We start from the raw sequence: 15,072 nt of genomic DNA, 5'->3' as shown, positions 1-15,072 counted from the left end.
CATCTACTCTACTTTTACTCATCATGTCTATGCTTAAATCTCCCACCCCAGCCAACGCGGCCCTTTTGATGCCGCCAAATTGCGGCTCTCCAGTTCGTCCCCGTTTCAACTCACAACGCACCTCGGATCGTTTGCGAGAGAGTACTACTTTTATCACGCCACCATTCAAGATGGGAGGCAACATCAGAAAGGGAAGAAGATCCGTATTTAAAGAGGTTGGGTTGGACGATGACTTGGAGTATCCGGAACCATCATCAGCACCCACGTTACTACCAAGTCAACATACTACTACTACCCACCATAGCAAAAGAGAGAATACCGACAACTCAGATCCTGTCCAAACATCTCAGTCAAATAAGCGAGACTACGAAGAAGAAAACGACCAGGATCACGACAGCAGCGGAGAAGATTCATCTGGGAGCAAGCGTCAACGCTCACAACCGTTATCATTATCTTCGCCAAAGACCTGGTACGCCAAGCTAGCAAACACAAAGGGTCGACCGAGAATCAAGAGCACCTCGGGTGCATCTCCAGGCGTTTCCGGCCTTCATCGGTTCACCATGATAGCACTGCTCATTGCCATTGTGCTTCCTGCTTTCAGTTGGAGAAATGGGCATTCAGTCGCGGACCTCAATGGCGCCAATGCCGGTGTCATTGCCCGTCGAGATACGAGCCCCACTGATGTCTGCGCCAGATGGGGCCTGCAAGCTGCCCAATTGAACGGCACTCTTTATCTGTATGGCGGTCGAGCCAGATCCAAGGCAGACCAGACGGAGGATACATGGAACAATTACTTTCTAACTTTGGATCTCACCAAAAACTGGGATGTTGACTCACCTGAGCTCACGGGACTCGAGAGGCCTGATGGTCCTCCTGAGGTGTCCATGGGCTATCTTTGGCACGACTACAACAACCTCTACTTATACGGAGGTCAGTTCTCCGATTCGCCATACGTCGAGCCCGGGCCCGAGTCCCTCTGGCGTTACTCCATCGCCGACAGCACATGGACCGAGTTCAAGAACCCCAAAACCTCTACGGGTAATGAGTCTGAGTCTGGCAATCAACCTGTTCACCGCGCCGCTGAGGGTGCAGGTCTTTCTGTTCCCGAGCTCGGTCTCAGTTGGTACTTCGGCGGTCATCTTGACTGGGCCACCACTCCAGGCTGGTCGCGCGACATCGACAGGGTGTACCTCAAAAGCCTACTCGAGTTTACCCACCCAGGCTATGTAAACTCAGGTGTTGACAAGCTCTCCACCGGCTCGGGCGCGCCCGAAAGTGGTACCTTTCGAAACATCACCAAGGCGGGTGTCCAGAGCGGCAACTTCACCGAGAGAGCAGATGGTGTCCTCGTGTTTGTTCCCGGATGGGGAGACATGGGAGTTTTGATTGGACTCGCCGGAGGCACCAACGAGACCTTTACAGAGGATCTCAAGACACTGGATGTTTATGATATTGCCAACTCCAAGTGGTTCCACCAGGAGACATCTGGAGACACACCAAGCGTCCGCGTCAATCCCTGCGCCGTCATCGCCAGTGCTCCAGATGCCTCGAGCTTCCAGATCTACATGTTTGGTGGACAGAACCTACCATTCGTAAGTCCTCGTATTGAATCTCATGACTGCAACCCAACCCGCTTACACATGACAGGGAAGTCAGACGCAATACGACGACATGTACATCCTCACCATTCCCTCTTTCACATGGATCAAGGTCGATCAGAAAGGAAAAAACGTGCCAGCTGCGCGTGCAGGTCATTCATGCGCCATGTACGACGGTCAGATGGTGGTGGTGGGCGGCGTGGGCAAGGACATTGAGTGCGATCCAGGCATGTACGTGTTTGACGCCTCGTCGCTCGAGTGGAAGGACAAGTTCCAGGCCGCGGACCACGGCGGGGATCATCACCCGGAGAATCTCGTCCTTGCCGGGTCCTTTGGATACCAAGTCCCGGACGCCGTGCACCAGGTCGTGGGTGGGGGCAGTGACGGCGGAGCTACGGCGACGACCCCCGCTGTGGGGCCGGCCACCGGCGGTCCGTTTGCCACGGGGAAGGCGCCCGTGTTTACCATCACGCAGGGGGCGACAGCTACGGTCCGAGTTGGAGAGACGGGTACCTCGACGGCATCGCCCGATGATGATGACAAGGACGATGTCAACGGCGGCCTCGTTGCTGCAGGTGTCATTGCTGGCATATTTGGTGCTCTGGCTCTATATCTCGGCTTCTGCGCTTGGCTTTACCGCCGTCAGGTCAGGGCGTATCGACACCATCTTGCTGTAACGAATAGGTACTCGGGAATTTCCAACAGCACATTCGACCCCTCTCCAGCTTCATCCAGAGACAAGGCCGCCGCCACTGCCGCTGCTGCTGCTGCCGCTACTGCCCGCCTAAACCGAAGCTCCTCCCGCGAGAGCCTCTTTGGCTGGGTCGGCCCCAGCCGCGAGCAGGGATGGACCACGGAGCCCAAGTGGCGAACCGATGACGAAGACGACACCACGCCCAGTGCGATGGGCTCCAGCAGCGCACCGAAACCCAACGAGGACATCAGGCCGGGCACAAGCGGCAGCGGAGGTTCAACAGAGGGGTTGCTCGAGGGTCAAGAGCCGAGCTTCTTTAGTGTTGTCATGGGACCAAGGAGGGCGTTGCGGGTGGTCAACGGCGCAGAGTAACAAGTACGGATGACATGTTTTAAAAAGGATACTTGAGGGATACAAAGAATGGTGTTTAATTCCGGCGAGTTTGTAGGCCGGGTGATGATGTTGACGATATATATGAGCTGGTGGCCTTTTCGACGCCGCTACATTCGCTGATACCCCTTATTTCTTCCGCCCTTGCAGTAAGCGGGATACTACCAAGTAACAGAATTTGATCACAATATACATGTAATTTGATCATGATGAAACGAATCTATGAAGCCATTGATCTGTTCATAACGTCGTCTATCTAACCGATCCGTATAAAAGCACACAATCTTGTAACAAAACAGCCAACCCCCCAATACCGATCCGTCCTAGGACAGGAAAGGTCATGGGCAAATTTGTATATCTCGCTGCGCCAAAAACGCCGATTCTCTCTATCCAAGAGATCCATGCCAGTCCGTCCCTTCGCTAAAATGCCAAACATGAAGAATAAGGATTTCTCTAGAAAAGAAAAAAGAAAAAAAAGAGACAACGGAAATCATTTGCGGGACCACTTCTTGAGCTGCTTCTCAGGAATTGTGTTGACAAAAGCCTCCTGGAGGAAGTGCTTCCAGACCTTGTTGCTCTTCTTTCGAGTGGTCTTTTCGCCCTTCTTTCCTCCCTTCTTCTTCCTCCTCCTCCTCGACTGGTCAACGTCGGAGTCAGAGCCATCGGGGATCTCCTCGTCGTCATCATCGTCGTCTTCGAAGTCATCATCAACCTCGCCGACCGACTTGGCCTTTTTCTTCTCCTCTTGCTTTGCGATTCTTTTCGCCAGCCTCAAGTAACTCCTGACCGTCAAGTCGGGGAGCTTGAAGATCTTGTCGGTAAAAGTGCTGTACTCGACCTCATACTTGAACTCGCGCGGCTGAGGGGTGTCGTGGTTGGGCACCTCGTCGCTAAAGTCGCCATCACGCCACTTGGACCCGTCTGCGGGATCCGTCATGTCGTTGTTGATGTAGGTGAGGTTGGCAAAGTACTGCGTGTATCCGGTGAAGGTGAAGGGCTGCATAGAGTACGCAGGGCCAGGGAGCGATTTCTTGGGCGGATCATCTGGAACCACGAGTTGGGGGTCCTTGGGCCTCTTCTTCCCCTTTTTTCCCTTCTTGCCCTTTTTCTTCTTCTTCTTTCGCTCAGCTTCAAGGTCTCTCTTAAGCTCTTGTCGACCTTCGTCCTCAGGCTTATCGAATTCCGGGATTTCAGTGACCTGTTCAGGCACCTTTGCGTTCACGTCAAAGGCATCAGTCCAAATCGGGGTGTTCTCCAGACCGCTGATGTTGTACTCGATGACACGGATGGTGGGGAAGTAGTTGGGAACCACGCTGGGGCTGACCAAAGACACCTGGTATCGCTCGCCGTATTTGCCGCCAATCTTCTTGAGGCCCTTCTTCTTCTTGCCCTTCTTTCCCTTCTTTTTCTTTCCAAGATCGTCTACTTCATCGTCCTGGGCGTCAGAGTCGTCATCTTCGGCATCTGCTTCTAAGTCCTTGATAGCCACGTTAGGCAAGTCGGTCCATGAATCCCTGAGCTCGACGAGGTAATCGCTCTTCGATTCGACAGAAAAGTCGTCCTGGATGGGCTCGCGCTCAATAGCCTGGTCGTAAAGGCTCAGATCAATGTCCTTGGTGTCTTGGAACAGGAAGTGATCGATGTTCATATGGCCATAGACGGAGCCAGTCACGACATCGCGGAACTGCTTTAGCCATAGAGTATACTTTTGCCAGCACGTCTCGTCCCAGTTTTGCTTATTCTCGGTCCTCGCGGGTGGGACGTGACCGACCAGGATGGCCTTCATACCGCGCTCGCGCAGTCGCTGCAGCTGAACGCTCAGCCACTCGAGATGCTTGAAGCCAGGTTCGGAGGTATCGGCACAGCCATCAACACCAGCGTTGCGATCAAAGAAGTACATGGTGTTCAGACTAATGACGGAGAGCTTGTTCGGGATAACCTCAACCTCGAACCAGCCGCCAAAGGCAAACGAATGGCGCTGCTCCTCGGGGATGAAGCGATGCCATATCTCGCTGTAGGCCTTGAGCCACTTGTTGGGGCCAGGGTAAAAGATGTTGTGCGGGAGGAAGTCATTATTGCCAAAGGTTGGAATGACCGGGATGTCGAGCTGGCCATTGTCGGAAAAGGTGTCAATGATCTTCTGGGCTACCTGTCGATTCGTTCCCAGCACATGACCAGAGTTTCGAGGAAGCTTTTCGTCGCTGTCGTGACGCGCAGTATCGCCAGTCCATACAACAAAATCGACGTCATCCTTTACATGGTCGCGTATCCAGTCCAAAGTCGCGTTCACGAGAGCCAAGGGCGAGTCGCAGTCGGTAGTCTCGGCGCCGTAGGTGCCCGCTGGGCCCTGCTTGCGATGGCATGCGACGCCCTCGGCGGTGGAAGAATGGGCCTTGTAGAATTCATCAGGGTGAAAATCTGTAGAGTTTGAGTTCACGTTAGCAATGGCTGTAGGTTTGGCTGCAAGGGGAAGAACACGTTGAGCACACCACCACGTCTCGAGCAAGGCCAATGCCCGTTGAAGGGCACCAACCAGAGGCTGCCAGCGACGCACGCAGGGAAACACGTACCTGTTATGTGGAGAAATTTCCCATTTAGCTTCCTGCTCTGCTGCTGCGCGTTTTTCGGTGTCGCGAGTGAATTCGTGCTGAGAATTCTTTGATCGTCGTTGATAATTGGGGATGGGATGACGGTTTGGAAGAGGAGAGTGGCTGCCACGAGCAGTCGGGCGCCTGTAAGTGGCATCTTGCCTATGCCTTGTCTTGTGTCCACTCGATGAAGTTTGTCTTTATCTCGTATATCGGTCGATCAATGGTTGTTCGATGACTGTTGAAGTCGTCGCGAAAAAGTCGTCAAGTTTGATGGTGTAAGAGGTAAGAAATGTCCAAGGCAGCTGAGGCTGAGATTGAGTAGTAGGGCGAGGCAAGCGTGAGGTCATTCCCTGCAGGGAAATAAGAAAAAAACCATGGGGGCCCCTGTCAGTCTCGGACACGTCCGTTCCAGCGGGTTTGAGTAGGCATCCAATAAGGGACTACCGAGCCTTTTCAGGGCGAGAGGTTGTGTAATTTCACTGGAGAGGAGGGTAGGGGAAATTTTTGTTTGATGAGAGACTCCACCGCTCGGTGAACCGCCACCACATTCGAGAATGGCAGGGTCATTATATCTTGAGGGGGGAATGATACAATATCTATGTTTTGACGAGTGACAGAATAGACACAATAAGAAGATCCAAAACTGCCCCTCCCCCACGTTGTGACGCCTGCACAAGCATCTTCCCCAACCCGCCTGGGCAGCTCGTGCGCCGTGTGTTCACGTCGAAGCGCCCGGTGATGTCGGATCCAGAACCAATCTTGGGCGGCCCGGACTACACGTGTGCTGATGGACTGGATACCGGCTGAATGACAAGCGGAGGAGGGTGAGGGGTCAAGAAGATCGACCATGAAGCACACGACCAGTTTCAGGATGCTGATGTCTTTGTGTGTGCTGATTGTCATTCTTTGACTTGGCTGGTCATCTTTGTCAAGTCTCTTGACTCGAAATACTCCCTCTCCCACACTCGCCTTCAACAGCACAAAGACAGTTTCATTTTCAGGGTCCAAAACTCACCTCAAAGAAACCTCCAATAAACAACATACCTAGCCCAGGGGTGGTCCAACGGCACATACGTAATGTTCATGGGTGAAGGCCCACAACAACCCATCAAGGTTGCTTTGCTCCATCCATCCCTTTCTTCGGCGCTCGAACCGACAACGACAGGACGCATCCACTACGGCTCCCTCTTCTGCGGCAAGTGATTTGTCGAGCGTGGCTGTGGGCGGGCACAGGCAAGTGTTCCATTGTGTGGTACCGCGTGGGCTCTTCATCACGGTTTCTTTTTTGCTCGGAGAGTGAGATGGTTCAGAGTGTGTGGTGTATCCCGGTGTGTCATTGGACACTAGCTTCAGACCCCATCTTCTCAACTCCCCGAACATGTGTGTCCTCGTGATGGCCCCCAAGTCTATGAATGGCTGTCAACGAGAGAAGACTCGCTCATCTGAATCTAAGCGGTCAGCAAGCGGCATATCGCGGCTAGATACTCGGAGGAGCCAAGGCAACTGGATCAGCTCGCGTGAGCAGAGTGGCACGATGCCCGTCAGACAATGCATCTTCTGAACTTATGTGAGCCCCTCATCGTCGAAATGGTCCAGATCATTTGAGCTGGCGACATGTTGGAGAACGTGACCATTTCCAATGCACGACATCCGCTTTCTCTAGGGTAGTCTAGCCCCACACTGCACAGTGCGTGAGACGGTTCGCTAACAGCTCCACGCTAGCATTGACAAATATACCGCCTATTTTTTTTTCCTCTGGTTTTTTTCTTCTCTTTCTTCTTCACGCAACATTGTCTCCTCGACGGCGCCGGCAACATCCAAAGCTGGCGTCTCGATCATCTCTGTCTTCTCCACGGGTGCTCATCTTTTAGAGGAGGCCGTTGCTAGACCATTTCGCCGCTCGTTTGAGGGAGGTCATACGTTTTCGTGTGATGGCTTCCTATGGTTTTTCTGTGGCTACATGACTTTTGCTCGTAGAAAATTCTCGTGATGCTTCCAATGCGTCGGTATGCCTTGTGTTACTACACCTGGTGAAACTGGCCATCAACTCCCCGAGGTGATGTCCTCGCCGTGTATCAACTGCCAGTCTTCTTGTCTGTGCCGAATGTATCCGTGATGGGTGCAAAATAATACCTAGGTTGACTTGACACTTCGCTTCAACACATGGCCTATACTTGCAGAGTCAACACGGACTACGTGACATAAAGCTACCCAAGTAGCTGAGCGAGTGAATTGAGGAATTCATGGCACCACTCTAGACGCTCAAGGTAGTGCAAAAAGCCATGGATTTTGCAAACTGGCTCGCTTGTCTCTATTCCCACAACCGAAACCCACAGCCATCATCTCCAACAGCAACAAAAAGAAACACCAGCAAAAAACATACAACACCGAGGATTCGCTGGTCGTCACCGACCCAACTACTAATTCAGCGCTTCGCAGCTTGACTATGGGGGAGCGAACGGGACCCCGTATTCTCTACGAGCTATGGTCGTATGTGCTTGTTTCATCGTCGGTTGGAGGTTATGAGCTCTCCATTTGCATGACAACAATTCGGAAGCTCACCAAGACCTCCGAATCAATTAGCCCATAGGGCCACACTCGGCAGAGCCTCCGAGCCTCTACCCGTTCCATGGCGCGGTCTAAACTTCCGAACCTATCCACCGGATCGGATCCTCAAAGTAGGACAACAACCCCTTGTTGCTTGTCGAACCATTAAGCTGAGTTTGGGTACCGCTTCAAGCCATACGAACACCTCGCTTAAGCATAGTTCTTTTCCACATAGTCGACACCCAATTGCACTGAAAGCTAATGATCCCAAAAGTACCCCATGTTGAATTGATCCCAGATACCAAATGTTGACTCGCTTCGTACCGTACATTTCAATCATCCATATTAAACCATTCCTCTCTTTTAATTTAAGCCTCGCCCTTCCAGTACTTGGTCGGCACAAAAGGCATCTTGGTCACCACGCCCGGGCGCTTCTTTCCTCGGACAACAACGTCCACCTCGGTGCCGGCCTTGTGTTGTCCGTTCTTGATGTATCCCATGGCAATGTTCTTGCTGAGCGTAGGGCTGGGAACACCACTTGTGATGGTACCAATCTTCTCACCATTCTGGTGGATCTCGGCACCCTCACGAGCAGGTGCTCCCTGGACCACGAGTCCAACTCGTCGTCGAGCCACGCCTGAGCCACCCTTGCTCTTGGGTGTCAACTGGGGAAGGATGACCTCGGCACCGTGGAAGCCACCAGACTGTCGGCGGGCTTGAGGGATGATCCAGCTCAGACCAGCCTCGACAGGGGTCGTGGTGTCGTCGAGGTCGTGACCGTAGAGGCACATACCAGCCTCAAGACGGAGAGAGTCACGGGAGCCCAGACCGGCGAGCTGCAGGCGCTCGGGACCGGCCTTGGCCAGGAGGGCTTCGATGGCGGGAGAAGTAGTCTCAAAGGCGGGATACTCCTTGCCATTGAACGAGATTTCAAAGCCGTCCTCGCCGGTGTAGCCACCACGGCTAATGAGCACGGGGTGAGTCTTGCTACCGTCGGCAAGCTTCAGCTCTCCATAGACAGCGTTGCCAAAGTAGAGCTCCTTGAGGTTGATATCAGTGGCGAGGACCTCGCTCAGAACCTCGGCGCTCTGGGGACCCTGCAGAGCAACCAGACCAGAGTTGTCGAGGCGAGTCCACTGGACGTCACCACCAAACTTGCCAAGCTCCTCGTCAAAGTACTTGGTGTCCTTGTCAAGGCAGGCACCGTTGGTCACGACGTAGTACTCATCCTCGCCGAGCCTGGTGACAACGGAGTCATCAACGATACCACCGGAGCCAGGCCACAAAAAGGTAGTCAGCTTGCTCTGCATGAGACCGTGGTTGGCCCAGTCCGAAGGCGTAACCTTCTCCAGGAAAGCAGCAGCATCCTTGCCCTTGAAGATGTGCTGCACCATGTGGCTCACATCAAAGAGCGAGGCGTGGTTTCGGGTCCAGTGGTGAGACTGGGCGAGCGTGAGGTCAGAATACTGCACGGGGAGCGAGTACCCAGCAAAGGGAACCAGCTTTCCACCCTTGGCGACGTGCAGGTCGTACAGAGGCGTCTTCTTGAGGTCAGAAGAAGCACCGGATGCGCACCGCACGCTCTGCTGCGAGAGCCGGAGGGCAGCGAATGACGTAGGACGGGCAGTGGCAGAGACCAGAAGACGGGGACCAGCCCTCGCAGCCATGTTGAGGCCCTTCATGATGATCCAATTGACGGTATTGGTGGTAAGAAAAGAGTCAATTGATCGATGGAGAGGAAGATGAGGGGATGTAGGAAGCAGGTAAACAAGAGGCCGAGAGGGCGCTCAGCAACTTTTACTCACTGCAAAGTTACTAACCGTACTCCGGGCCGCGCTTGCACCTGCGGTACCACCTTTGACTCTCACTGCACTCTCAGCGGGGCTTCGGATTGCCGCGCGCGCCCTATCAACCATCAACCACGGTCTTTGCTTCCGAAAACCGACCCCGGTCCCCCGGAGCGCCCTCCGAGCTCCGAGAGACGGAAAACCCGCAACTCGGCACTTTTGGACGGAGCAATGTTGTCTCACTTGGCATTGACTGTATCTGCTTCATGTTTGAGTGTTTTTGAACTTTCATTCTCAGCGCGCGATATAGTGGTGCCTCTCAATGAGGCCCAGAGACTACATATAACCAAAAAGTATGCCAATTACAGCTGATGCCCCCGCCGCGGCTCGTCTACCGTGATTCCTCTAAGCGCGCGGACTCTGACCGAGCAACAACCGGACGCCACCTAACAAAATAAGACACCGTAGCAGAGCCTCGCTTGAGTCTGCCGACAGCTTATTGCTGCTCAAAACTATACTTCAGCCAACATCCCAGTGCCTGAAGACTCTCCCATCGCACGTTCTCGTCATCCGACTGCATGAGCTCCATAATCCGTCTCTTGAGTCCCACTCTCTCCAGTTGGTATCGCTTCTCAGGAACCTCCTTCACCAGGTATCCAACGTCGTTGCAGGCGATAGCGAGTACCTGCTTGTCGTTCTCCCATGGCTGTCGCATAATCTCGGCCAGCTTCCGAGGGATCTCTCCATTCTCATACTCGAGGATCTTGCGGGCGTTTTCAGCCCAAAAGACTGTGCTTCGGTGAGGTGGCGACCATCGGAGGTGGCCAGCCTGCACCTCGGCCACATATTCGTCAAATGTGGTCTTGGTCTTGGTGTACTCCTCCAGCATTTCCTTGAGGCTCGAGAGGTCCTCCAGCAAGTCAGGGTCGGTCAGATGGCGGCTACCGATGTTGTCCAGGAGAGCGGGGAGACGAGCGAGAACAGCAGTAGGGAGTAGAGACTTTTGGTTCTTCTCGAGCAGGTTGTAGAGTGTGGACAAGATTAGTCGGGTTGTCTTTTCCTTGGGGGACAGTCGTAGAAGCTGAGTGTAAAGCAGAACAATGTCGTATTCACTGGGAGGGATTAGTAAAATACTGTAGGGGACGACCGGGGGACTTACTCGTTGAGGTCGTCGCCAATGTCCTCGGCCTCGAAGCTTATCTGCCAGATGACAAGGAGAGCATGGTAGAGGAGCTGCAGGCCAACTCCGCCGCCCAACGAACCCTCGAAGCCGGTAGAACGAGTGCTCGCGTTGCCGCTCCAGAGACTGGCAGATGAGTTGCCCCCGTTGCCAATGCCAGCTGCCGTCTGGAGGATCTTGATGAGGGGCTCAACCGTCTCGCTTCGCTGGTTCCAGAACTGCACCCTTGACACATGACCCAGGAGGAGGGCTGAATACTCCTGCACGGCGATATCCTGCAGACCGGCATCGGAGCTCTTGGCCAAGCCAGAAAGGTAAGAGAGCACCACGGGCAGAGCCTGGAGTGTCGCTTGGGACTCGTCTCGAGCGAGAGCCATGAGGGTGGTCAAGGCGTGGGCAGTAAGCAATGGAATAGGGTCCTCAGGGTTGGTGGAGTTGAGCAGAGGCAAAAAATGTCGATAAGGCTCCTTGGTCTTGAATAGGGCTTTGGCTAGGGATGGAACAGCTAGGAGGAGAAGTAGGTTAGGATCAATTGCAGTCTCAATGATGAAAGAGTGGCAACAGAGGTAAAGGGTTCTGGCACCCCTGCCTCTTGTCGCGCGTGGGCAAGTGCGAGATGAACTTACCCTCAAGAAGATCGCCTAGCAAAACGAGGATGTACTGGCTCACGTTGGCATGCTTTCCTGCCGTCTCGAGAACACTGGTCTTTCCCGAATCGCCAACAAACAAGACGCGGTATCCATCGATATCCCCCGAGACAATCTCCTTTCGCTGCTCAGGCTTCTTTGCCTTGTCTACGGCGCGAATCTTGGCATACTGCTCCTCGGTGAGGGTGCCTGCCCTGACGGCGCCGTCCCATGGGATAGGTCGCTGGCGGATGTTGCTCTGGAGAGAGGCCAGGTACGTCGGCGGGTCGAGCGACATGATGACAGCGTCGCGGCTGCGAGCAGCAGAATATACGAGCGGTCGGACGATGGGCCAAGGGAGGAGACCGAGGGGGTTGACGGAAGACGGGGGTTCGAATGGGAAAACGGATGAAAAGAGCGAGCTGAGCTGGTGAGATGAGGTTGCCGGTGATGCAACCAAGCAAGCCGCGCGGAGCGTCACAGCTGCCAACCCAACTGGAACCTGGAAACTCTGGAGCTCAAAAAGGGCGCTAACCTAGCCACAAATCAAGCCACCATCATGTGTGGCTCGAGCTCATGTGGCTGCATGCATTCATTATGTGGCTAGTGCGAGGCAAGCCATGTGGCTTGAGCTGGTTGCCTGACCAAGAGATCCTCCAGGCCCAACTTGGAATCGATCCCTGAAGGTCCTTCTCCCAACCTCCCAGTTTCTTGTCAATGTCGTCGTCTGACGGCCACATCCTTAGCCAAAACCCCGTAAATACCCAATGAGATGGTGGAACCCTCGGTTGCAGGGACGTTGGCCCCTGGATGATTAATTAGAGCATGCATCAGACGCGTTCGCGCTTCCCGCCCTGCAATGAAAACCGCTCGTCTTGATCCATCCCAGGGTGTAAAGTGGTGATGGGGTGTACGTACCCTCGTGTCAGTCTCAAGTTCCCCAGGGCCAAGCTCTGTAGGCGGTCTAGCTTCAGGGCGGCCACGAACAGGTCGCAGGCCCGGCAGGGGGGTTCTCGTCCAGTTGTCGACGCCCGGCCTTGGAAGCTGTCGGCTCTAGAACACCCCCCGGTCCATCCCGCGGGACCAGGCGCTTTTTGCCCTGAGCTACGTTATCGATAGTTGTCCAGTGAGCGAGCACAGGCTTGTTCAGTGGAGGTGTCATGAGCTGGCACCCCGCCATTGTTCGTCGCTGTCCGACACCAACGTCACTCACTCTCAACTCCTGAGCTGCATGTGAAGCTTTTCAACGGAAAAAGACCTGTTTACACCGACAAGAGCAAAAGGACTGAGTCTTCCCCCTGTTCTCCAACGTGGTATTGAATTTCGCTGATTTTTCCCTCGTCAGTGTGGATCCAGGGACCCCTTATTTCGCGCGTGCGTGTCAAAGTGCCTGGTGACAGACACGTCGTGAGAAATCAAAGAGGTTGGGTGTAAGTGGGAGGTTGGGAACCAGAACGAAGCCTTTCCCGCAGCCCACCACCAGCACCAGCCGCCTAGTTAAAACTCTTGCTGCAGCGCCCAGCTTTTGGCACTGCTATTTTCTCGACTTCAATTTTTTCCCTCTCTCTCCATCGTAACTCAAAGAATTCTAACCTCTCTCCCTCCTTCTCCCACCCAGCATCATCCCCGGGGCCTCGCTTCGTCATCCTCACCCTCACATACCGCCTATACGAGCCGCACTTCTACTTCCAGGTTTTGGGCACTAATACCTAATACTACGCACTCGACCTCACCGCCCGCATTCCTCTCTTCACCCCCGCGACACACCCGCTTCTGCCGCATTCCAGAACCGTTTGTGCGAGGACCTGACAGATTAATCTCGCAACGTTTGACTCACACGAGATCCATTTAAAAACCTCGAGTCAATTCGACATCGGTGTGAGCTTGGACTGGAATTGGATTCTACATCATCCACTGCGACAAGGCGCACTGCGCAGGGAAAGAGAAGAAACGAGAGCACCAACCAACCACAGAAAAGAAGCCGCCGTCATGCGCTTGTCGTCAAGGCAGCTGGTGCTCCTCGCCATCGCTGGCTTGGGATCTGCTAAGCCTTTTCCCCGAGATGATCTACACGATTTCGGCTACTCTTATCTCATGCCCCGCGCCTGCGATTCTTACTGCGGCTCTGACAATCAATACTGCTGTGGCTCCAACGAGGTCTGCCAGACTGCTGATGGCGTCGCAAACTGCGTCAAGGGCTACATCGGTGCCTTCACCACCACCTGGACCGAGACCAAGACATACACCAGCACGATCATGACCCGCTGGGAGCCTGCTCCTGAACCTACCGTGGGCGTCGACTGTGTACCCAAGAACGACGAGCAAGAGGCCTGTGGTGAAATTTGCTGCGCTGGATGGCAGACGTGCGCCTACGACGGCCAGTGTTCGGCGAAGCCTGGCTACGACGAGCCTACTGCTGTTATCATCACCAGCGACGGCAAGGTCACCACCCGCTACTCTGCTCCCTACCGAGTCACTGGCACCACCACCATCACTACTAGCGGCGTCCAGAGCACTGAGACTGAGACTATTACTGGGACTGAGACCACTTCCGAGGCCACGGCCACCTCGACCAGCGATGAGGCTGCGGCCGGAGAGGGTTCAACCAGCGGCGGCGGTCTCAGTGCTGGCGCCATCGCCGGTATTGTCATCGGTTCCGTTGCTGGTGTCGCTCTCCTCCTGCTACTCTGCTTCTGCTGCATCGCCCGTGGTCTCTGGCTCGCTCTCTTTGGCAAGAAGGACAAGAAGGATAGTCGTGAGCAAGTCGATATTGTCGAGGAGCGCTACTCCCGTCACGGAAGCCGTCCCCCACCCTCTGCCTACTCTCGCAAGTCTCGCATGAGTGGTGCCCCATCCGCAGCCGGTGACCGCCGCGAGAAGAAGTCGAGCGGTAAGAAGTGGCTCGGCATCGCCGGTCTCGCGGCTACGCTCCTGGCTCTGCTCAACCTCAAGAAGGACAAGCGACCTGCTAGCACCAAGCCCGCGCGGTCATCCCGTGGGTCTTCGCGATACAGCGACTCTTACTACTCATACAGTGATTACACCGGCACCAGCCCCAGTAAGTCCAGCTTCTAAACACAATCAATACATCTCAAGCTAACAACTTAAATAGGCAGCTCAAGCTCTGGTGGAAGAACACACCGCACTCGCCGTACACGAGACAGCCGAGCGAGGTCATACTACTCCCGCTCTCCTCGACCTTGATCTGAGACGACGGCTTCTCACTCGCCCTTCATCACCATCTCCCTCCCACATCTGTACATGTCTCCGCATTTGACATAGGGACTCGAGCTGAAATGGATATACGCTCGACTTGTTGCTTCGCACATTGGGCTACTGGCGTTCCGGTTTCTCGTATATAATTGTCTCCTGTTGATTTTTTCCCTCTTCCTCCTTTTCCATCACCCCCAATCCTCCCGCAACCCCCTTCTCGACACTAAGTTTTCACCACGATTGTTTTTTGCACGCATGGATTATGGTTACGGTTATGTTTTTTTAAGAGATCACGTCACGAGGGAAAGTAGAGATGACTTGCCACGAAAGGTCAAGAAAAATTCACGAGTTTGATATATAAAGATGGATATATCGATGAGGCATGGCATAATGGAATTAAAGAAAGCAAACCTCATTTTCACACCCAACTTTTGCCCACTTTTATC

General features: G+C 54.2%; 5 protein-coding genes across 5 annotated transcripts; 2 read left to right on the top strand and 3 right to left on the bottom strand.

Annotated features, from left to right (window-relative positions):
- Window positions 1-23: 23 nt before the first annotated feature.
- Window positions 24-2,889, top strand: NECHADRAFT_65530 (uncharacterized protein; the record flags this gene model as incomplete). The annotated part of the gene is made up of 3 exons (XM_003054125.1): window positions 24-335; window positions 426-1,592; window positions 1,648-2,889. The coding sequence occupies 3 exons, from the start codon at window positions 24-26 to the stop codon at window positions 2,662-2,664; spliced, it is 2,496 nt and encodes an 831-aa protein (XP_003054171.1). The 3' UTR covers window positions 2,665-2,889.
- A 283-nt stretch (window positions 2,890-3,172) lies between these two features.
- NECHADRAFT_31772 (uncharacterized protein) lies at window positions 3,173-5,427 on the bottom strand (the record flags this gene model as incomplete). Its single annotated transcript, XM_003053407.1, has 3 exons — window positions 3,173-4,117; window positions 4,172-5,100; window positions 5,247-5,427. 3 exons carry the CDS (start codon window positions 5,425-5,427, stop codon window positions 3,173-3,175), a joined length of 2,055 nt encoding a protein of 684 aa, XP_003053453.1.
- A 2,761-nt stretch (window positions 5,428-8,188) lies between these two features.
- On the bottom strand, window positions 8,189-9,487 carry NECHADRAFT_31155 (uncharacterized protein; the record flags this gene model as incomplete). The annotated part of the gene is made up of 1 exon (XM_003053406.1): window positions 8,189-9,487. The coding sequence occupies one exon, from the start codon at window positions 9,485-9,487 to the stop codon at window positions 8,189-8,191; it is 1,299 nt and encodes a 432-aa protein (XP_003053452.1).
- Window positions 9,488-9,951: 464 nt separating this feature from the next.
- Window positions 9,952-11,785, bottom strand: NECHADRAFT_65526 (uncharacterized protein). The gene is made up of 3 exons (XM_003053405.1): window positions 11,414-11,785; window positions 10,767-11,292; window positions 9,952-10,719 (listed from the first exon to the last, which is right to left on the bottom strand). Exons 1-3 carry the CDS (start codon window positions 11,709-11,711, stop codon window positions 10,104-10,106), a joined length of 1,440 nt encoding a protein of 479 aa, XP_003053451.1. The 5' UTR covers window positions 11,712-11,785; the 3' UTR covers window positions 9,952-10,103.
- Window positions 11,786-13,060: 1,275 nt separating this feature from the next.
- On the top strand, window positions 13,061-15,052 carry NECHADRAFT_98734 (uncharacterized protein). The gene is made up of 2 exons (XM_003054124.1): window positions 13,061-14,471; window positions 14,526-15,052. Exons 1-2 carry the CDS (start codon window positions 13,403-13,405, stop codon window positions 14,615-14,617), a joined length of 1,161 nt encoding a protein of 386 aa, XP_003054170.1. The 5' UTR covers window positions 13,061-13,402; the 3' UTR covers window positions 14,618-15,052.
- The last annotated feature ends 20 nt before the right edge of the window (window positions 15,053-15,072 follow it).

This window comes from Fusarium vanettenii (genome assembly GCF_000151355.1).
Source record: "Fusarium vanettenii 77-13-4 chromosome 1 genomic scaffold NECHAsca_1_chr1_3_0, whole genome shotgun sequence".
Lineage (NCBI taxonomy): Eukaryota > Fungi > Ascomycota > Sordariomycetes > Hypocreales > Nectriaceae > Fusarium > Fusarium vanettenii.
This window is presented reverse-complemented; position numbering and strand designations above follow the sequence as displayed.

Bases quoted from the DNA above. Each gene is read 5' to 3' on its own strand.
- NECHADRAFT_65526 (XM_003053405.1), bottom strand. From the start codon at position 11,711: ATGTCGCTCGACCCGCCGACGTACCTGGCCTCTCTCCAGAGCAACATC. The intron at 11,293-11,413 runs GTAAGTTCATCT...TTCTCCTCCTAG, and splicing joins GCTAGGCGATCTTCTTGAGG to CTGTTCCATCCCTAGCCAAA. The intron at 10,720-10,766 runs GTAAGTCCCCCG...AATCCCTCCCAG, and splicing joins ATTGGCGACGACCTCAACGA to TGAATACGACATTGTTCTGC.
- NECHADRAFT_98734 (XM_003054124.1), top strand. From the start codon at position 13,403: ATGCGCTTGTCGTCAAGGCAGCTGGTGCTCCTCGCCATCGCTGGCTTG. The intron at 14,472-14,525 runs GTAAGTCCAGCT...CAACTTAAATAG, and splicing joins TTACACCGGCACCAGCCCCA to GCAGCTCAAGCTCTGGTGGA.